The sequence below is a fragment of the Ursus maritimus genome, unplaced genomic scaffold (assembly GCF_017311325.1).
Source record: "Ursus maritimus isolate PB19 unplaced genomic scaffold, ASM1731132v1 scaffold_21, whole genome shotgun sequence".
NCBI classification, from domain to species: Eukaryota; Metazoa; Chordata; class Mammalia; order Carnivora; family Ursidae; genus Ursus; species Ursus maritimus.
The window spans coordinates 53,844,995-53,866,935 of NW_024424564.1; the positions used below are offsets into that span (position 1 = coordinate 53,844,995).

General features: G+C 60.9%; 1 protein-coding gene across 2 annotated transcripts in view; it reads left to right on the plus strand.

Moving 5' to 3' along the window:
- The first annotated feature begins 1,516 nt into the window (after window positions 1–1,516).
- Window positions 1,517–21,941, plus strand: part of GRAMD4 (GRAM domain containing 4) — a 46,121-nt gene continuing 25,696 nt past the window's right edge. For both annotated transcript variants that reach the window (XR_005836798.1, XM_040637728.1), the window contains exons 1-2: window positions 1,517–1,748; window positions 5,840–5,960. Coding sequence is in view for 1 of the 2 variants with exons in the window: in XM_040637728.1 (XP_040493662.1) it covers window positions 1,587–1,748; window positions 5,840–5,960 (283 nt within the window). In the remaining variant the exon portion in view is untranslated. The remainder of the gene's footprint in view (window positions 1,749–5,839; window positions 5,961–21,941) is intronic.

Below are 21,941 nucleotides of genomic sequence, written 5' to 3' on the forward strand. Positions count from 1 at the left end.
GAGGGCGGAGGGTCCTTGCAGGGCTGGGGCAGACACCCTAGACCGTGATTTAAGAGTCCTTTGAGAGGTTTTGTGCCTGCATGGTCCCAAACAGGAAGTGCTTTTCCCTGAGTTTGTGGTTCTCCCTGAGACATCCCAACTGGGACAGTTAGGGCCGAGTTGATGGATTCCATCCTGCTTAGCCCCCTCCCTGCCCGCCTTGCGTGGAGATGCTCGTGTGTTTATTGGGGCCAGCGTCAGGCTCCCGGTGTGCGTCATCTGGAGCTCCCAGAACACTGGCCTTACTGGTGGTGTTCCTTCAGAGGCGGAAACCGAGACCCAGAAAGGTGGTAAGCAGCAGAGCAGGCCTTGAGCCCCGTTGTGTCCAGGGTCCCCACCCTCCTGCAGGGACCAGGGCCTCTCACAGAAGTTGGGAGGCTGGGGCTTGTGGGAGACCCCTGATTTGCAACCCTGGGCCTAGGAGCTGTGTGACTGGGACTCGGGTTGCAGTTTGTGTCTTTTGCTATGGGCTTTGGCGTGAGGTTGGCTGGACGTGCAGATGAGCCACTCACATTCTGCCCCCGGGGGTTTTGTGGGGCCAGCTTGCCTCTCCTGGCCAAGTTGGCGCACAGATATGGGGCACTCTGCTACAAGTCCATCTCTGGGTGAACATTCGTGTTTGAACTCACACGTGTCCTCCCCTCCTTGTGACCCCACAGCAGGTCTTTGCTGCAGTGGTTCCAGGCTGGAGAGGGCAGGCAAGCAGCCTTCTTTCTGGCCTGAGGTCTGGGGCTGTGCTGGGGAAGCAGGCGGGTGGGTGCTGGGCTCCTGACCAGCCCGTGTGTGGAAAGACCTCTCTGAGCGAGACCTCAGCAAACTGAGTAAGGGCTGACCAGGCGAGCAGGAAGGTGCTTTCGGCACACAGAGCAGCCTGGGTCGTGTCCCTGGGAGTGGGGACCAGGCCGAGTCAGGGAGCACGAAGCCAGGGCTCTGCTGGGTTCAGAAGGGATCTGAGACACCCTGATGCCGAGCATTCCAGCGGTTTCTGGGCGTTTGCTGCTGTCTGGGCGGTGTGCATAGCTACAGCTTGGACCGCGTCCTTGATGGTTGGCTTGTTAGGAGGGCTTCTGAGGAGTGGTCAGCCCTCCTCCCCTTCTCTTTGAAGCATTTCTGCCCTAGCTTTCCGCAGGGTCTCTGGCCTCCCTGTGCACCAGGCTGGCTGTCTTTGTGGCCGGGAAGGTCCTACTGAGAGACTTGGCTTCCTTCTGCCTTTTGGGGCACATGGGGGGAGGCGACTTTGGTGGGGCCAGGGATGGGAGCTTGGCCAGCTGAGTGGGAGTGATGGAGGGGCCCTGGCTGGTGGGTGCAAGGTGGGAGACAGTGGGCCCCGAGTCTTCCTTGAAAAGCCAGACTGGCCACTCCTGATGGCAGGGCTCAGCCACAGGACCGAAGTGTGTGTAGAAGAGCCGTGTGCTCAGCCTGGTGGGTGCGCCGTGGGGGCAGGTGGCCAGCGGGCGAGTGACCGAGTGACCGAGCCTCTTCCTTTCTTCTCTTGCAGGGACCCCGACCGTCATGTTAAGGTAAAGCAGAGGGGCTCAGTGCTGAACATGCTAAGGAGGCTGGACAAAATCAGGTTCAGAGGTCACAAGAGAGATGACTTCCTCGATCTAGCAGAGTCCCCAAACGCCTCGGACACCGAGTGCGGAGACGAAGGGCCCCTGAAGGTACCTCGGACCTCGGCCCGGGACAGCGAGGAGCTGAGGGACCCGGTGAGTGCGCCGTGCGGGCCTCCTGGTGGCGGGAGTGTCCCCCCCTCTGTTGGCCTTGGCTCCGGGTCCTGCAGTGTGAGGCGAGGGGCTGTCCCCCATCCTCAGATGGCCAAGCTGAGTGTGGACTCGGCAGCCGTGTCCTGCCCCGTCCGGCTTCTCCTTTGTCCTTGTCTTGCTCCGTGCTGGCCCTCACTGGCAGGGGCTCGTGCCCCCGACCGACGCTCACACGGCCCTGCCTCTACCACTGGTCTGTCTAGCCGCTGGATTTCTTTTCCTTCCTCGTCGGCTTCCTGGGAGGTTGGCAGACTTCTCGTGGCGAAGTCATGCACAGACCCCAGCCTGACATCCCCGACCCTCGGCAGCCAGCTGAGCCCAGGCTGGGCCCTCATCGTCCCAGGTGGAGGCAGAGCTGGCCCCTGTGGGCTGGTCTGCAGGGCGCTCTTTAACGGGGCGGCAGACTCCCATTGAGCAGCCTCAGCCAGGCAGCATGGCCGTGCGGGAACCGGGTTTGAGTGGGCCCTGCCTTCTGGAAGCTTGTGCCTCTTCAGCTGGGAGTGGGGAAGGGGTGGGGTGGGCTCTCTGGCCAGATGTGATTGCGGGGCTCACCATCGTGGGCACAGCTGCCCGAATGTTCCTCTTTGCCACTGAAGGAGCCCAGAGCCATCTTGCCTGGTGTGGATGACCAAAGTTGGTGGTCCTTTGGTTTCCTCTCTGAGCACTCGAGCCAGCTTTTCTTCCCAGGTGTGGCCTGTGAGCGCTCACCTTCTCTGGCTTCTTGTATTATTAATGCCTTAGAGAAGGGACTGCGAGATTGCCCCTGGCAGGAATGAATAATTTACTGGCAAGGCTCCTAGGAGCCAGGCTGCCCGACTAGGTGGGCCAGGTGCTGCAGAGCCCAGAGTGGAGGCTGCCTGGGCGTTGGCCGCTGTCCCCTCGCCTAGGTGGGCTGGTCCTCCAGCCTGGGGTTCCTGGGAGGCTGGGCCCTGCTGCGGGTCTCCTGGTGCACAGTGTGGTGCAGAGCTCCACGGGCTTGTGTTGCAGGGAAAGTGGTGTCTTTGCTCTTCTGGCCAGTGGCAGCCTGGGGCACCGTGAGCCACAGTTGTCCGTGGCGGTCCTTGGGCCGAGTGTGCCGCGGCTTCTCAGAAGCACGAGTCCCCACACGGGGGTCTGAGCTCACCATGGGGTGTGACGGGGGTCCTGCAGTGGACCCGTCTGGCGCCATGCTCCGTCTGTCTGTCCGTCCTGCCGGGGCTCTGTGGCCACTGCCTTGCTATGGTTGCTGTCTCGGTAGAGACCCGGACTCGCCCTGGAGCACAGCCCCCTGTATGGGGATGGCGACCGACAGGGCAGAGGATCTGCAGGGCCGTGCCCGTGCCCCACTCTGGGGTCGGGTCTGAGGCTGCGTGGAGGTCTGATTGGTGGCAGCACTGGAATGTGCCATCGACGCGTTGACCGCTCCCCGCCGAGGGACCCTCTCCCATGTGGCACTCATCCCCTGCATGGGCGTGCTGGGCCCGGGCTGTGTCGTCCTGGTGGCTGTTACCAGGCCGCCCAGCCGCGGGGTGCAGTTTGTCCTCAGACGACCTGGGGTGTCATCCCCGCACCTGCCACGGCCCCAGCGTCGTCCCCATGGCTTCCTGCTCTGCCGGCCTGACGGGTGAAGAGCGTGGCCACGGTTCATAGCTGTTTTGTGAGGGAGGCCGGTCATGTTTGTGCTTAGGCTTTGCTCTTTTTACTTTATTTCTTTTTCACTGTGGTAAAACATCCTTAAACTCACCATTTTGGCCCCTGTTCGGTATACAGCTCCGTGGCATTAAGTGCATTCACAGCGTTGTGTGACCACCACCTCCGTCCAGCTCCAGAACGTCGTCCTCACCCCAAACGGAAACCCCGTCCCCATTAAACACCGACCCCACGCCGTCCCCCAGCCCCTGGAGCCCACATCTACTTTCCGTCTCTACGGACCCACTCGTCCAGGGACCTCCCGCGAGAGAGTCCTGTAGTACTTGTCGGTTCGTGCCTGGCCGGTCTCAGGGTGCTGGGCAGAGATGAATGGACGCAGTGGCGGAGGGGAAGGGAGTGGGCAGGAAGGGGTCCTGGGCTGGCAGACAGGCTTGAGGAGGCCCAAGACGGCAGGGTGTGCGGGGAGAGGGTGCAGGAGTTGGGGTGATGTCCAGGGTGTGGCCGGGGGGTAGGGCCACTGCAGGTGAGGACGGGGGACCAAGGCCAGGCCCACCCAGGTGGTCAGTGACAGGCCAGTGAGGAGAGGTGTGACCAGAGCCCTAGAGTGAGGGCAGACAGTTGACCCCATGCTCAGGAGGCAGGGGGCAGACTCCTGCCTGAGGGGCTGCAGGGGAACCGAGAGGTGGGGAGTTGGAAGAAGAAGTGGGCCAGCCCCGGTTTCATGGCGGTGATACTGCAGCCTTGGGGGTTTGTTCAGCCAGGTCCCGCCTATAGGCCCCTGACTCCCAGCTCAGTGTCACTCTCGAAGTCTGGCAGGTGTCAGCTGAAGGGACTCGAGGGGCTCACAGAGGGGCTCAGACCTCAGAATTCCAGAGTGCCACCCCTGGGGCCTGCCTTCCCCATCGGTGCTCTGCTGGCTGGTCAGCTCCCCGGAGCAGCTCCTCCGCACCCCTGCCGTCCACGGGGCTCTGGCTCAGAGCTGCCCTCAGCATCGAGTCACCCCAGAACCCTGAGGGGCCCTGGCGCTCTTAGACCCGAGGGGGACCCTACGGGGATTCTTGATGCTCTCGGGCAAGTTCTAGACAGACTTCGTTCCGGCGTCCTAGAGACGGATGGACGTGCATTATAGCCTCCGAGGACCTGGATTAGTGCGTTCACACGTGGCCCTGTGAACCTGCTCGCTTTTGGGGAGGAGTCGGCAGACCTGGAGTCAAGTGCAGAGCTGCCTTTCCTGGCCAGCCTCTGCTCACCGCCTTGGCCGGCGAGGTGGGGGATGGGCAAGGGACGGATGAGTTTGTTTGCAGGGGCGAATGGGTCGTCTTCCCTGTGGCAGGGCAAGTGGAATTAGCCTGCCTTCCACCCCATTCCCCCAGTCCCTGTGCCCACTGCTGCCAGGCCCCTGGGGGCTACAGAGAAACATGGGAACTCGCCCCAGTGGCCAGAGGAGCTCAAAGTCCAACAGGTCAAGGGTCCGGGCAGCGACAGGCCAGAGGGTCTTCCCAGAACCTGCTGGCTTCCTGACGTCAGCTCCTCCTTCCTGAGATGTGGCCTCAGAGCAGGCGACAGTATATGGAGGGGTCTGTCCTGGACCCTGTCTGGGCTGTGTGTCCCCTTCTACCCTCACCTGGCCTGGAGGAGGGTCACACTGGGAGTCAGATCCCCCCTTGTCGCATGGGGAGGCACACGGGTGCCGCTTCTCGCCAGCTCAGCATTAGGGTGCAGCTGTGGGGGTGACCGTGGAAGTGTCCAGTGTGTGCGTCTGGGCAGGCCAGGTGGTGCTGGCCTGCGCTGCACCTCTGCCCCTCCTGTCAGCAGGACGCAAGTGGCTGCCTGGGCCAAGGCCCTGGGCGAGCGGCAGCAGGCAGCTGTAACCGGAGCCTACCCCGCACCCCTCGGGACGTCAGCCCTCTGTGGACCAGCACAGGCCCCTGTTTGGGGTTTGCTCACCTCGGGGAGCCACTGTCCCTTCAGACTGATGCATCCTGGCCTGCGGATGTGCCCTCCCCACCCTCCTGGAGTCCTGTCACTCCAGCTCCGGGTCCTGTGGCTGCGCTCACCCTCCTCCCGGGAGGCCAGTGCAGGTTTGGGTGGTTGCCTTCCCTCCGAGCCGAGACTGGTGTCACTGCTGAGCGGTTTAGCGTCACACTTCTGGTTTTCATTTCTTTTAATCATTTCTGAAAGCTGCCCTCACCGGACTCCAAGGATATCCACGGTGTCTGAGATGTCCCTTCCAGCGGCAGGCGAAGCCAAGGTGACCTGATGCGGGCTTTCTGGCTGAACTATGCCTTCCTTGTTCCCCAGGGGCTTTGTGGGCCCAGCCCTTGCAGATGAGGGGTGCTCGGGGCACCCCTCTGAGAAGCAGGGTGCTTGGAGCTGGCTCCTCTGAGCTCTTGGTGTTTCTCTTGCAGGCTGGCTCAGGGACCCTCATCATGGCTGCAGGAGTCCAGGACTTTAACCGGACAGAGTTTGATCGATTAAATGAGATCAAAGGTCACCTGGAAATCGCCTTATTGGAGAAACACTTCTTACGTGAGTACCCCAGAGTGGGGAGGTTCGGGGGGAATGCCGTCCCGCGGACGTGCAGCGGGGTGTTGGGGCTGGTGACGCCCCCTGCCAGCTGTCACCAGGCTCGCTCGCACTGGGGACAGGCGTGGCCCCGTGTGACGTCTGCAGAGGAAGCTCCCTCTGCCCCTCTCGTCCGCGCGCGGCGTGAGGTCTTTACTCTGGGGAAAGGACAGTGTCCCAGGGAGGCAATAAAAGGCTCCCTGGGGATTTTGCTGCTTTTAGTGGATCTGGTATGTTGCAATCCCGGCGGTCAGCTCAGAACGCAGCAGAGCCTCCATTCCGTGCTCTGTGTGGTTTCACATCGAGGAGGGAGGGGGAGCCTGAGGGGCTCCTCTTTGGGTGGCCGTCCGCCTCGGTATGTGGGCCGCTGCTGCAGCCACTCGCGTCCCCTGCCGCTGGGGTTCTCTTGCATGGAAATGGTAGGAACTGCTGTGGAGACGTCAGCCAGCTCCTTGCACAGATGATCCCGTTTGACTCTTGCCTTCAATCTCTGACCCCCTGTGTCCCGCTCCACAGATAGGAGCTGCAGGGATGAGGGGCCCTGCGCAGGGACAGCCCTCTGGCTAGGAAGGGTTTTACAGCAGGCAGATGGCACCGGCACGTGTGACCCACTGCGCCATGTGGTGCTTCCACGACTGACCCAGGGTGAGGGCAGAGCTGCTGGGGTGACACAGGGAGGGAGAAGCAGCCTCTTGGCCCCATGCGCCCGGAGCTGGCCGAGAGCTGCCAGGCCAGGAGGAAGGGGGCAGGACCTGCGGGCAGGTCCCCTCCCTCTGCTTTCCTTCCCCTGCTCCGCTGGCCTACAGACACCACTCCCTCGGTGTCCCTATTGGAGCCATCATGCTTGTTGTCCACGAGGGTTGTGCGAACTCCAGCGGTGGGGCCCCAGCTCTGCAGCCGTGTGGGACCCTCGCCTGCACGTGACAGCGGGTGTCTGAGCCGTGGTGGGGGCTGGCCCTGCCTTATTCTCCTGGGAAACAGCTGACTTGGCTCTCCCTGCATTTCTGCACAGTGTCCTGCCACCCAGGGGCCACAGCCCTGCCTTCTCTGAACGCCTCTAGCCTGTCTGCACTCCCCTCGGCACAAGCGCCAGTACACACGTGTGTGTACAGGGTCATCGGCTCCGTGTGTGTGCAGGTGTGGTATCTTCCCTCTGCCAGCCGGGCCTGAGCACCAGTAGTTCTGAGGAAAGTGCTGTGGAGTGACTCAGTCTCCCCACAAGTCCAAGGTCGTCGCCGAGCCAGCTCAGGCAGGCAGGGCCAGACGGGGTCAGCCTGGGGCTGCAGGCCGTGATGGGCCCGCCTGATTAGGTCCTGGTGACCTGGTGTCTGTGACCTTGGCCCGTGCTGAGCTCCCGCAGGGAGGTGGGAATGAATGGAGGGGTGGGCTGTCCCGCTGGTTCCCTGGCCAGTACAGCAGGGCGGGACAGACCCTGCCAAGGCATCAGCTGGGGGAGCCTTGTGCAGTTCCCTTTGTGGATCAGGCGGCCAGATGTGGGTGGTTTCTCGGGGGCTTGATGAAGAGCAGAGCCCAGTGCTGTGCGTGCGAGGGCGTCTGACCAGGGAGCCCCAGCCAGGGAGGGGAGCAGGAGGCCCCCAGGAGCAGGGGTGACCTGGCAGGGGCGGGGTGGGTGGGGTGCAAGTATGCGTCAGGCCAACAGGCAGGCAGGACGGCTGGGACCCACCGGGATCCTCTCTGGGCCGACCAGATCCGCGTCGAAGAGAAGCATCCGCCCCGCTGTGGCGCGGCTGGCGTCCTCGGTCCTTCCTCGGTGTTTGCCGAAGGAGCGTCTTGTTGACTCTTGGGCGGCTCACGTCATAGAAGCGTGCGGTGCAGTGACGACGGCCCGCGGGGCACCAGTTATGGGCATTCTCTTCAACTACGGAACATCTCAAGCAGACGCCCAAGCAGAGCGTCTCACGTGCTCACAGCTTCGGCAAGAGGCGGCCGGCGGCGGGCAGGTTACCCCCTCCACCCCGGCTTTGGAAGCCAGTCCCGGCCAGCCTCCTGTCCATCTGTACTTTTCCGTGGGCAGCTCGTGGCGTTTCAAAAATGAAAGCCACGCGTCCTGTCACAACTGAAAACATCAGGTTATCGTTTCAAATCATCAGACCTCCAGCCCGAGTTCGGATTGTCCCAGTCGTCTCCTCACTTCCTTGCGACTCCAGGAGCAGCACCCGAGGCCCCATGTTCAGTGGCTGGCACCTCTCTTCAGGCTCCGGTGGCGCCAGTTCTCCCTGTCCCTTGCCTTTTGTGGAGGGATCCAGGCCAGCTCTGGGGGTGCCTCCACCCCGGACCTTGCTCAGGGCGACCCCGTGGGCTCCTCGCGGAGCCAGCGTGGCCGCGTCCCCCGACTGCTCTCTGGGAGGACTCCCTGGGTGGCGGCTTCCCTGCGGTGTTTTCCATCCTTGGTCACATGGCTTCGATCTGTCATCCCACTGGAGGTTACAGAACGATCATTTTCCACTCCTCCGTTCTTTCTCCATTTGCTCACTGACCCATTTCTGAAAACCTAACTACTTGGTTGTTCTGAGGGATGGTTCCTAGAGCGGAGGCAGGACACAGGCTTGAATTTTCCCCTTTATTGCCCCGTTTCCAAAATCAGGGGCCGATTCCCTACTCAGAGTGTCCCCCAAAGGTGACCAGTGAGGATGTTGAGCTGTTTAGTGTCCTCACGAGATCGTGGCCTTAAGCATAGCTGATGTGTCTTAGCCGCTGTGGCTGCTGCCCGCTCGGTGCTGAAATAGACCCACTTCTGGGCGGCGGAGCCTCTTCTGGTTTGCTTCCGAGTCCCTTCGACGTGAGCCAGTCCTCCATGAGCAATCCCTTGCTTTCTGGTGTGACAAGACACTCTGGGCTTTTCTTTTGTTTTAAAGATTCATTTATTTGTTGGAGAGAGAGTGTGTGCGCACGTGGAGGTGGGGGAGGGGCAAAGGGAGAGAATCCCAAGCAGACTCTCCAGCGAGCGTGGAGCCCAATGCAGGACTCCATCCCAGGACCCCGAGATCACGACCTGAGCTGAAATCAAGAGTCCGATGCTCAATAGACTGAGCCCCCCAGGCGCCCCCTCCCCCAAGACTCCTCTTAAACATTTCCTGCCCCTGTCCTGCAATTAGCCATTTCCCCTGGCTCCTTTTGGTTGAAAGTGGTGTTTAGAAGCTAAATGAGGATTCTGGGGTACTTACTGCTGTTAGTGTTTCTAGACCTTTCCAGTGGACAGAGGTAGGGCATCCCGAGTTCATTCAGATAATTTGAATTCACTTCCAAAAGCATGGGGTTTTTGGTTTTTTTCTTTTAAAAAAAATTATAAAGTTTACGGATGATCTAAAATTTTCAATCTTAACCATTTTGACGTGTGCCCTTCAGTGACGCTGACCCGTTCACGGTATTGTGCAGCCATCACCACCGCGTAGCCGTCTTGTGAAACTGAAACCCTGTCCCCGTGAAACCACGGGTCCCCCTCCCCTCCCCCTGCTTGGCGCCACCGTCCGTCTCCGTGAATCTCACTCCTCCGGGAGCCTCGTGTACGTGGAACCTCACGGTATTTGTGTTTTCGTGTTGGGCTTACTTCATGGGGCACAGTGTCCTCTGGGTTCGTCCGTGTCTCTCTGTCCGTAGGTCAACAGGCCCTTGCGTTGCCTTCCCCGTGTGGCTGCTGTGAGCGCTGGTGTTTTCTCTTCGAGCCCCTGCTTTCAAACCACGAGATCTTTACTCAACCTCGTCAGACTGTTCTCTGACTGACTGTCCTGCTGCCAGTCCTGTTCTCGCGAGCAACACGGGCAAGGCCTCGCTGTTTTATCCCCAGGTCACACACACAGCGGCCTCGGGGTGCGGCCCCCACGTGGCCCTGCTGTGTTCACTGGTTCCTCTGCACTCCGGGGAGCCGATCCCACGAGGGTCGCACAGTGACGGGACCGTGAGCTTGCCTTTGCAACGACGTCTTCAACGCAATACAGACTTGTGTGCGTGTGTTCCTCGTCACTTTAGATCTTGAGAGATCTTGAGAGATCACTCTGGTTTCCTGTTCACTTTTTCTTTTGACCCAATTTCAAATTCACAGGAAGGTTACAAGAAGAATACAAAGCATCCCTGTGGACTTTTCTGCCAAATCGTCCCCAAGGATAGCATTTTACCATGTTTGTCCGCCTGTCTCTTATCCTTCCTTCCATCCACCTGTGTGTTTTATTTTCTGACCCTGTTTGGTGGCCATTTGCAGACATGATGTCCCTTGGGCTCTGACTGCTTCTGTGTATTTCCTGAGAAGCAAGCATATTCTCTCACCTAATAGTCCAGGTATCAACGTCTGGAATGAACGTGGATACCAGACAATTTTCTGACCTAGGACCTATTCCCAGCTTCACTGTGTTGCAGTGATGTCCTGGAATTTCTAGCAGAAGGTCCCCAGTCACACGTGACATGCAGGTGTCCTGTGTCCTCCGGCTCCTGTCACCGAGCAGTGACGTGGCCTGGCTTCGCGCTTCCTGACGTTGACATTCTCGAAGAGCGCAGGTCCTTCCGTTTGGGAGTGTCTGATGTCCCCATGGGGGGATCGGGTCAGGAGCGTCACAGGAGTGATGGTGTAGCCTCCGTGCGTCCATCAGGAGGAGAACGATGTCATTTTGCCCTGCTAACATGTATTGTAGAGATCTTTTCATTCTTTAAATTTTTATTTTAAAAACTTTTTATTTGAGAGAGAGAGAGCGGGCGCACTTTAGCAGGGGGAGGGGCAGAGGGAGAGGGAGAAGCAGGCTCCCCGCTGAGCAAGGAGCCTGAGCGGGACCCGATCCCAGGACCCTGGATCATGACCGGAGCCGAGGGCAGACGCTTCACCGACTGAGCCACCCAGGCGCCCCTAGAATTATTGGCATGGTTGCAAAGTCAGGGTACGTTTGGCGAAGTGGAGTTCGTCTTCCTGTACACCCTTTTTGCTTCTCTTCTCTGTGACAACCAGTTGTCTTTGATTTTGCGGTTCATCCTCCGCGGACTCTTGTAGGGTCTTGTAGAGGCAAATACGTATGTTTGTCCTTACCTTCCCCCTTAGATAAATCTTGTCTGGTCTCACTTTCTCCACACTTAATCGCGTCCTGGAGGTCCCTCCAGATGGTCCTTAGATGTGTTCCGTGTCCTGTCTGCTGTGTGGACACGGTCTAACCTGCCTGTGCCCTGGGTCCTGTGTCCTCCGTGGCCTTAGCTCTCCCATCTGCGAAATGCCCAAGTGCTCAGTGTTAAAATTCCATTCAATTATCTCTAGTGCTTTCTCTCCGAAAGCAGACGATTATTCTTCACGGGGAGGAGGAAATGGCCCAAGTGTCCAGCGGCTCGCTTCACCGTGAAATATTGAACAGTACCGATGTCCCCGTGAGGAATGACGCAGGGTGGGGAATGTGAGGTGGAAGCGCGCTCTGGCTCGTGACGGGAGGCAGGAGCCCGAGTCTGTTAAGAAGCCCATAAATGAGTTAAAAGCATCCGACATTTTCGTTCAGCGGCTGCTGCTCTCTGAGCTCACGCGCACTGTTCTCGTGTCTGTGCATTTCTCCATCTCCTGCTGGGTGCGGGCCTGGGGAAGGAGGGTCTTCAACCTCATGAGCTGCACATGCAGGCTTGCGCCAAAAGTGACTTGGCGTGGAATTTGGATCTTGGGGGAAAGGCTTCTAGGGCCTCAGGTCCGGGGGCTGCCTGGTGGCCTGGCTGAGCCTCTCTTCCCCGTGCGCGGGTCCCGTGTTGCCGTGAAGGCCTGTGGCGTCCTCCCTGGACGTGCCGGAGGGTGCTTTCGCAGGGGGCCGCAGCCGGGGGTCTTGAGCCCTCGGGGCAGGGACCATCCTCATTGGGCCACTGACACCCACTCGGTGCCAGATGCATGGCATTCCCTGAGGACGCAGGGGTGGTACAGCAGTCTCGGGGAGAGCGTGCCCTTGCTTCTGTGCCCCGTGCTCCTGCAAGCTCCCCTTGCTGCCCTGATACATGGCGGGTCAGCGTGGCTCCCTGCTGCCCGTGTGAGGGGGCTTCCCAGAGAAGCTGGTCAGGGAGGCGAGCCAGTCCAGTCCTGCGGCCCGAAGCATCTCTGAATGCCTGGGTTTAGCAGGAGGGCCCGGGAAGCTGCCCACGGCCTGCTGCCGGGGGACAGGTATCCAGACGAGGTGAGGCGGCCACTCGAGGCCTGCGGGCGGCAGGGTGAGGTGTGGGGTTCCGATAGCGGATCGGGGCCTGCAGAGGTCCATCCGGGGGTCTGGCTTTTTGGTTGTTCAGCTCTGCTCCTGCTGTTAATTGGCTGATGTTCAGCGGAAGGTGAAGACAGATCACAGAGGCGAGACTGGGTGTGCGGATCAGCTAGGATTTATCTCCGAAGGAATGGAATTGGCCCTAAGGCTGGGCGGGCCAACATTCCGTATTTCTAGATCTCTTCCACTGCCCGGTGAGTCTGCCCTTTAATTACTCATTGCGAGTGTTCAGCCGCGGCTCCTCGTTGAGCACCGAGGCCAGCTCAGCACCCCAGGCTGGGTCGTCCAGAGCACCCCGCCTGCCCAGCCCACACTGAGAGGAGAGACCCCTGGATCCCGCCAGTGCTGGGCCTGCTCCCTGGGACCCAGGGCTGCGGGAGTCTTGGGGCGAGGGGTGAAGTCGGGGAGGAAGCTGTGTGTGGGATGGCTCCGTGTCCAGGGCCTGGCAGTGCCCTCTGACGGGCCCTTTGGAAGGTGACAGAACTGAGCTGCGTGGGGAGCGTTAGGGCAGGGGCACGCGGAGCTCTGGGACAGCTGCACTCAGCGGGGAGCGTTAGGGCAGGGGCCACGCGGAGCTCTGGGACCGCTGCGCTCCGTGGGGAGCGTTAGGGCAGGGGCCACGCGGAGCTCTGGGACCGCTGCGCTCCGTGGGGAGCGTTAGGGCAGGGGCCACGCGGAGCTCTGGGACCGCGCTTCTTCATATTCTGCCTCTCCCCCACTGAACACCCCAGCGACTCCCTGGGCTCTGAGAAAGGTCAGGATGTGATTCCCACTTACAGGGGCACACCCGAGCTCCCGCGTGTACAGGGGGGAGAGAAGCTGCTGGGGCAGCGTGCCTTCCCCGTCCTCCGCTGCCTCCTGGCCGGTCCCCTCCTGCGGAGACCCTCGTCGGTGTGCATGAGGCCCAACTGGCAGAGGAGGCTGTCCTGGGATGTGGGGTTGCACGACTTTCCAGCCCTGTAAGGGGGCTCTTCCTTGTCCACGGTTCATCTCCTCTACTGAGCTCGATTCTTGTGTGACGGAGTGAAGGCGGCTGCTGCCTTCTCTCTGCTTTCCCACAGCTGGGGAGTGCGGGGAGGCGGCTGTGGGCTGCTCCGCGCGTAGCTGAATGGACGTTCTCTGTGCATGGGTGAGTCCGTGGGGAGGTGAGTGGATGGGTGGATGGACAAAGAATGTTCCTTCTGCTGAGCATGCTTCTGCACGTCCTTCAAGGCCCTACTGGGTGCCTGCCCGAGCTCTGGTCCTCTAGATATGCCCTTCCTTGCCCCCATCCTGTGGGTGTTGGGCCTCTGAGCACGTTTCATGTGTGCTGCATTTGCTTCCCGGTGAGCTCAGCCGCTCAGAGACGCGGCCTGCTCTCCCCTTGCTGGGGAGCAGAGTCCCCGGCTGCCCCCACCCCCATGCTGGGTGGGGAGCAGGTGCTCAGCACAGCTCAGTGCTGTGGGCTCGTACTGGGGCCGGAGGGCTCAGCTGCTGGCACTAAGTGCTGCGTTGGAAAGAGAGAGGGTCTGTGTATGGGGGACTGGGTGCTCACATATGCTGTGTTTCAGAGCTGGGCCCCGGGTCCCCGAGTGGGACCGTGGGCGGCCAGATGAAGCACACCCTCTTGGCTGCAGGGCTGTTGGTTCCTGGGATAGGCTGGGATCCTACTTCTTATCAGTTTACATGGAAAAAATTTTAACACACTGCTTGTTCACCCAGACCCCCAGTCGGTTTCCTAAGACGCATCGAAAACACTGTGCTAGGCCGGTGTCTCAGCAGCCCATCTCGATGGGTGAGCTGTTGGAGGCAGGGCTGTTTGCTGGTTAGCAGAGGGCACGGTCGTTGAGGGCTCGTCCGTGGCGGCGAGTAGCATGGCAGTAGGGAAGCCAGCATCAGGGAGAATGTGCGGATGGACGTTGACCGTAGAAGCCAGGCATTGCCCGGCATGAACCGTGTTTCTCCAAAGAGAGGCTGAGTGGAGGGGAGGAAGCTGTAGTGGCCACTGCTTCGCTGGTCATCGAAAGTAAAGCTGTGGCCTTGGCTTAGAACCTGATAACTTGTCGCAGTGGGGAGCACATGGTCCTAGCTTCTAGAAGGGTCCCTGGCGGTGGCCAGAGGGGTGAATTGGGCTGGCAGGCAGCTGCTGGAGAGGGAGGTGAGGGGGCGGAGCCTGGGGCCCCCAGGTGTGCTGGCCTCCCACCTGGCCGGGTGGCAGAAACAGCTTAGCTTTTCCAGTGGTCTCTGTGTTTGCAGGCCTGGCTGGTGGGAAGGAGTTTTATTTAAGGATTATCACTTGATTTTTATTTTTGGCTGTGGCTGGGCCTGTTGAATTATGTGCCAAGAGGACTCCTGCTTGAGAGTTCTACTTTTACAGGTTTAAAAATAGCCTGGAAGCTGGTTCCTTCCTCCCAGTGACTTCCCTGGAGGCTGGGGTGCTGGGTTGGGCTGTGGCCCATGCTGTCTGGGTGTGTGGTGGGCATGAGCTAAGGTGTCGTGTCTGTCTCCCTCTGAGCCAGGGTGGTGGTGAGTGGTGGGCTGCTGGTGGACGAGGTGCCTGGAGTGACTGGTCAGCATGCCGACCCTGCCCTTCTCTCAGACCGGGGGAGGCCTGCCGGCTGGAGTGCATGGGTGACTGTGCATGACACGCTTTGCCACACAGTGCTGCTGTTGGCCTCTTCGCGGGGCTCCATGTCTGTGGCACGTTTGCCGTGTCCCTTTGACAGCAGCGGTCAGTGGTCTCTAAGGAAATGGGCTGCGAGCACGACCAGATGGTCTTTTCCTTGTTAGGGTCCCTGAAAGTGCCTATGTGAGCGGGACCTGGCTTGTTGGGACCTGGGGCTGCAGGAAGGGGGCATTTTGGATGAGGACATCAGGCATTATTAGAGAGTCAAGACGGGGGCGCCGGGTGGCTTGAGAGGTTGAGCGCCCAACTCTTGATTTCGGCTCAGGTCGTGATCCCTCGGTCCTGGGATGGAGCCCCGCATGTCAGGCTCTGCACTTGGCATGGGGACTGCTTGTCCCTTTCCCTCCCCCTCGCTCCTCCCCCCCAGCATGCGCCAGTGCTCCATCTCTCTCTCTCAAATGAATAAATAAAATCTTTTAAAAAAAGGAAAAGAGAAAGTCTGCTGCCCGGCTGCTCTGGTGGGAGGTGGGTGGCGACAGGCTGCGTTCCCGCGGAGCCGATGCCACACACCTGGCAGCCTTGCTGTGCTCACGCGGGCGATCCGTTCAGCAGGAGCTCAGAGTGGGCATTAATGAGTTGTGGTGCTGACTTCTCTCTCCCGGGGATGCCCTTGCGCCCTAAAAGGTTTGGGGATTCAGACTCAGTCCTCGGGCCGGCATTTTGGCTCCCCCAGCCTTCCACAGGCTTCCAATGGCCCCTGGGTGTCGATTCCAGGTCAGCAGAGGCCACAGGGCCCTGAAAGGGAGCGAATCATTGTGCTGGGAACCTCGCTGTGTTCCCTGCAGCGGTTCGCCCTGCAGGGCTGTGACCTGGTGGTCTGACGTGCGGGTGTGGCTCCCATTCCGGGGAACCCCGCCCGTCACTTAGTATGGACGAGTGGGCGGCGTCCCGGCCCCCTTGCCAGGGCAGCTCCCTGGGCCCATAGGCAGGCCAGGTGCAGCCTGCCCCACACGGAGGCACAGAAGGGCTCAGAACAGCCCGAGAGCAGGCAGAGTCCCAGGGACCCCCGCTGGGCCAGGTGAACGGAGGGGCTCATCACTCCCTCCTGGGACCAGCATAGCCTCCTTGGACGCAGAGTCTTGTCTCAGGAAGGAACGTATCAGCGACCTGGTCACCAGAACCTGTGACTGACTGTGGTCACCTGGCGAGGCACGAGGAGCTTGTAACCGAGCTGAGGATCTGGGTGGGGGAGTTCTCCTGGCTTACGGAGGGCTCAGTCTCGTTACTCCCTGGAGACCTCCTGAGAGGGAGGCAGACGGTCAGAGGAGATGTGACGGTGGAGTCAGAGGTCACCATGATGTCATTGCGGCTGGGGGTCACCAGCCGAGGAGCGCGGCGCCACTTGAAGGGGGGAAAAGCAGGAGACAGATTCTCCCTGGAATTTCCAGAAGGAGCCAGCCCTGCTGACACCTTGGTTTTAGCCCGGTGAGACCCTCTTTGGCCTCTGATCTCTAGAACTGTTAAGATAATAACTTTGGGTTGATGATGTAAGCCGCTGTGTTGCAGCTTTTTACAGCAGCAATAGGAAGTTAACATGGGGGCTCTTGGAGCGTCTCTGTCGCCAGCCCCACCCTGCGGGACATTCTCTGGGCCCCCTGACCGAGGGAGCAGGGCGTGCACGCGGTCCCAGGCAGGCCACAGGGTGGGCGCTGCTCTGCCTGGCCCGTGTTGTGGCATCAGTGAGCACTCGGGACGAGGCGGTCTGTGCTGAGACTGGGGGAGCCCGGTGCTCTGGCAGCGGAGCGTCCAGACCCGGGCTCTGCGGGAAGAAGGCTGGTGACCGCTGGTGGTCTGGGCTCTGAGGTCGTAGTGTCGGGGCAGGAGTGGCTGAGGAGAGCCCCAGAGGTCAGGGGTAGCTGTCGCAGGCCGAGCGGCTCCCCGTCCCTGTCCTGTCCCCATCCCGTCCCTGCCCGTCCCCATCCCATCCCCGTCCCCGCGGGTGGGAGGTTGGCGGGACGGGCCACCTTTTGAATGACTAACTCAGCACTTTGTGCTGAGCAGGAAATTGGCCCTCCTGTTTCTGTCTCACTCTGAGAGGAGAGAGAAATCGATGACTGGGGGTTTGTGCGGCCTTGTCCTGTGCTGTGTGCCCGCGATGACCTAAATATGTCACCACTAGGGAAGCGGTGGAACACCCACCGTCGCTGGGTCGAATCACAGTTCCAGGCTCTGGGCGGGAGGTGCTGGCCTCGCGGGGAGCCGTTTGTGAGAACTTATGGGAGGGAACCGGCCAGAAATGCCAGTTGGTTTTATTTATGTAGCCGTTTATGCCACCAGGAAGGGAGGCACCGGAAAAGGTGGAAGTCTCCTTGTGGCTTTGCCAGGAAGCAAGACGAACAGGTTTGCGGGGCTGCAGCCAAGGGTTCGCTCTGGCTGGTGGGTGGGCTTTGCGTCTGGGCGGGGGGGCTCTGGGCAGAGCTGGTGGAGGGAAGGAGCGCTGGGGAGGGCTGGGAGCGTGGGGGCAGCTCTGGGGCTGAGGTTCCCACCTCCACCATGGGCAGGGCGGGGCGGGGCCCGGGGGGGCATCGTTGGGGAGGCCCTGATTAAGTGGACATGGCTCTTGGCCACCTGGGGCCCCCGTGTCTCTGACATGGCCTGTGGTTTTGAGCCTGTCCGCTCAGCACTCCTGCGGGTCTCTGGGAGAGTTCTGTGTGTCCACACGTGTTCCCGTGGGCCCGGCTGACGGTTGCCACGTGGCAGAACCCGGCCACGTGTCATGGGGAAGGGAGTTCGGGGGTGGCCACGTTAAGGAAAGTGTGGTTTCCCACTGATGCTGCTGGAGGGGCCGAACGTCTGGACGGAGGAGGTGTCTGGGGCTGCCTTGACCTTCAGATGGGGCTGAGATCCACGGAGACAGTTGGGGTGCGCATGGGTGTTGGTGCTCAGAGGAGCAGATGGGAAAGCAACAGAATCCCCCGACCGGGGCTCCCAGGAGCAAGGCCATCATGACATGAGGTCCCTCACCTCTGTTCCCCACGAGAGCAGCCACTGCCCCCCACCGTCCCCACTACCCCCCACTGACCTGCACTGTCCTCACTGTCCTCCACTGTCCTCACTGCCCCCCACTGTCCCCCACTGTTCCCACTGCCCCCCACTGACTTCCACTGTCCTCATTTTTCCCCACTGCCCTCCACTGTCCCCCACTGTCCTCACTGCCCCCCACTGTCCCCCACCATTCCCACTGACCTCCACTGTCTTCACTGCCCCCCACTGTCCTCACTGTCCCCCCACTGTCCCCTACCGTCCGCACTGCCCCCGACCATCCCCACTGTCCTCCACTGTTCTCACTGTCCCCTACCATCCCCACTGCCCCCAGCTGTCCCCACTGACCTGATCACTGTCCCCCACTGTCCCCTACTGTCCTCACTGTCCCTCAGTGCCCCCACATAAAGCAGACAGTGAGAGGGAAATCTCCTTGGCTCTCTGCAAATTCATCCAAGCCCGGTCTTGTGAGCCGCTCACAGAGCTGACCCCTGGGGCACTTGACCAAGCCGTGGCTCCTCCCCTTGGAGAGAAGTGCTCCCACCCTGCTTGGGGGCTGTCAGCCCATGAGCACTTGGTTGACAGGTCACCGTGGAGGCTCACTCAGAGGTTCATGCACTGGCTCACCCAGTGAGTCTCGGCTGAGCACCTGCTTATGCCAGGCCCACCACAGGAGGGTCAGACTGAGCCAAAGTGAGTCCAATGGGAGGAGCCAGAGCAGCGCTCTGCAGGCACACGGGCGGAGAGAGATCTCCCATTGACAGTGGGCGCCTGCCCTTTTGGAAGAGAGTCCCAGGGCCCCGCCTGTGTCAGGACAGGAGACCCGTCTCCCGAGGGGCCCAGGATCCAGCGGGGAGCTGTGTCCAGGCTCGCCCCCTGGGGCCAGTATACACACGAGATGTGCTCGCAGGGGCCCCCAGGATGTCCGCCCTGGCCAGGGTGTGGCAGCTTTGTCGGGGCAGTGTTCCCACTTCGACAGAGCCCGGTGCACAGTGCTTGCACGGTGCGTGTTTGCCGAGGAAGTTGTATGCAAGCAGGTGGCCGCTCCAAGCAGCTGGGCTTCGTGTGGGGCTGAGAGGTGGTCCCATAGAGGCTGGGGCTCTTGGGCTGAGAACACGTTAGGGCTGTGGGTCCCCAATCACCTGAGTACCCCCTGCCGCCTCCCCCAGATGCTGTGCGTGCCAGCAGCCTCCCAGGCAGGTTCTCCAAGGTCAGAGTCCCCAGGAGCCCTGGCACAAGACTGGGGAGGGCTGAGGCCTGAAACGTGGGGCCTGGGTGCAGATGTCCTTCAGATGCCCCCCACCACCACCAGTGTCCTCGCCGTCCAGCTCCCAGCCAGTCCTCTGCTCTGGCTGCTGGGCGTGTTGCATGGGAACCTGCTGTACCCTCCTTGCTCACCTGCTGTCCATCGCCTGTGTCTTCAGTGGCTTCTCCTGGAGCCAGGCTGGGTCCGGGGCTGTCGCAGACAGTAAAACAGATGGGGGCTGCGGGCCCAAGTCAGTGCAGATGAATGTAGACTTAGAACTGAGGACCCATGATGTCCCCGACAGTAAAGATCAAGATCCATGAGAGAACGTGACAAAATGCCACGTTCGGTTTGTGGGGAGTGTCAGGGAGGGTCCTCAGGGGAAATGGCGACTTAGGATTGAGGGGCAGGGAGGGGGCATCTGCACGTACAAAGGTCCTGGGGCAGAGTTGGACCATGGGCATTTGAAGACCTAAAAGGAGGTCCCGGTGGGTTGAACCCCGAGAGCCGGGATGAGGGGAGGGAGAGGCAGACAGAGCTGGTGAGGTGGAGTGGAGACACTTGCTGAGTGGTGGGAATTATCACAAGCCCCTGCCGACTTTTAGGCAAGACGGAAGCAGGTTCTGACTTATGCTTTCAGAGGAACCTCTGCTGTTTGGAGCCAGATTCGGGGGTGAAAGGGGGCCAGTTGGAAACCAGGGTAGGAGCTGAGACCAGCAGAATGCATGGGTTTGGGGATATTTGCAGGACGTCCCAGCATGTGTGGTCACGTGCCTGACACAGGTGCCCTTGGCCATAAAGGTGCCTGGCTGGCTACCGTGAGAGGGGTGGGGCCATGCAACTCTGTCAGCGAGGCTGGGGGCCTTGGCTGGGCTTCCTGCAGCCCTTCCTGTCACCTGCCTCCCTGGCCACCCCTCGCTTGCTGCCTGCCCTGGGCTGGGCCGTTTCTGGGTCTAACTCGGAAGTGTCTGCAGCACTGGGCAGAGGTCAGCTCCTCCTCTCAGATCTGCCCTTTGCACGGCCCCTTCATGGACCCTGTTCTGTGCCCCAGGGGAGGGTCAGGAGGCCTCAGTCTTCAAGTCAGCCTAGCTGTGGGGGGCTACCCTGCTTCACCCCAGGACATCGGGGGTCTAGGGGGGAAACTGGCTGTGGGAGCCAGGAGGAACCACTCCCTGCGGGCTTGGCGTGGCATCCTCCAGGCCCCCTGTTTGGATAGGGCCTTCTCCCGGTGAGTCTCTGGAGGAGGGGCAGGGTGCTGCAGGATGCTGGGGCGCAGGTGCCGGGAGAGGGGTGGATCCCAGCAGGGTGGATGCCTGGGAGGGCTCCGAGCACTGCAAATATTTATGGAGCCAGCAGATCCTGGCACTCAGCAAACCTCAGTGCTTCTCACTGCTTAGTGACGAAATCCAGCGAGCCATGACCTCCCCAGGCAGGTGGTGTGGCTGGGGCCATGCAGGCTCTCTTGAGGCAGGACGGTCTTCTGACCTTGGGCATCTTGGCCTCCCTATGTGCCGTCTGGACAGGGAGTCCTGCTGCTCACACCCTGTTGTGCTGTAAGCCCGTCTGTGTCTGGGGCCTCCGGCTGCCAGACTGACCTTGGCCTAAATTTGGGGGGCTCAGGCTCAGCCGTGTGTCCCCAGGCCTGACGAGGCAGCCAGGACCAGAAAGGAAGCTGTTAGGTCGCCCTGAGTACCTCCCTGCCCCCCGCCCCACCCAGAGAGAAGGTTCCTGGCCAGCAGGTCTTCCCTCCAAGCCAGCCGTCCTGACTGTCCACGTCCCTGAGAGGGCGGGCCTTTGTTTGGGTCACTTCATCACAAGGTCCTGGCGCACGAGGCTGTGTGGTGCTCATTTGTGGAGCAGTGGATGCAGGTCTGACACGGGTGACCGCTGACCGCAGCCACTCCCAGGGCTCAGCAGCCTGCTTCAGTCCCGCCTGCGCCCCGGTGGCCCCAGCCTCAGCAGATTTGTTTGGCGACTTTAACTGTTTGCCATAAAGGGGAAATGGGCTCATCCGCTTCCAGCCGATGCTCGTGGAGGAGGCTGACCTACAGCCCGGCCCTCAGCAGCCCAGCCCGCGCGGACAGTGTCTGTTCGGGCTGTGTTACTCTCGGGGGGGGTTCATGGCTGGGCCACGGCATGTGTCGGGAGCTGCTATGGCCGTGTCCCCCCTGCACCTGCCTCTCCCTGTAGGGCAGTCGGGGCATCTCACCAGGCACCTGTGTCCTATTTGGATGTGGGGAGCCGAGCCCAGCCCAGCGAGGCAGCCGGTTCTCCGCCCCTCACATCTTCATGGTCCATCTGTTCCCTGTGGGTGGTGACCCCTCCGGAGTACGATAGAGAACCTCAGGAAGTCAGGGCTGACATCCAGAAAGTGTGTGTGTGGGGGGGTGGAGCGGAGAAGGGGTGAGCCCTGTGTTGTCATGGGGTTGTGACGAAAGCGGCTCCACCACGTGCCCGGTTTAGAAACAAGAGAGCCATTCCCAGTGTGACTTGGGCCCCCATCTGCAGGAGCCTTAGGCCTAAAGGAGATGGCCTAGGATTTCCAGATGGACTCCGTTGGACTTTATCATGATACAAACGTTCTGTAATTGGGTTTGCAGAGGACTCGGCATTGTCCTTGAGAATTGAAAAAGTCGCCAGCAGCCAGCTGTCATTCCCCAAATGTTTGTGGGTGACTGAGTGGCGGGGGGTCTCTGCAGGATGGCAAAGGATCTGCCCGCAAGGGTAGCCAGGGTCCCGTGCTCCTGGGCGGTGCCCACTGACCAGAGTTCACGTCTTAGGACCAGTGCAGAAGGCAGGGCCCCCTTGCGCTGCTGCTTCAGAGCCTCGGAGCG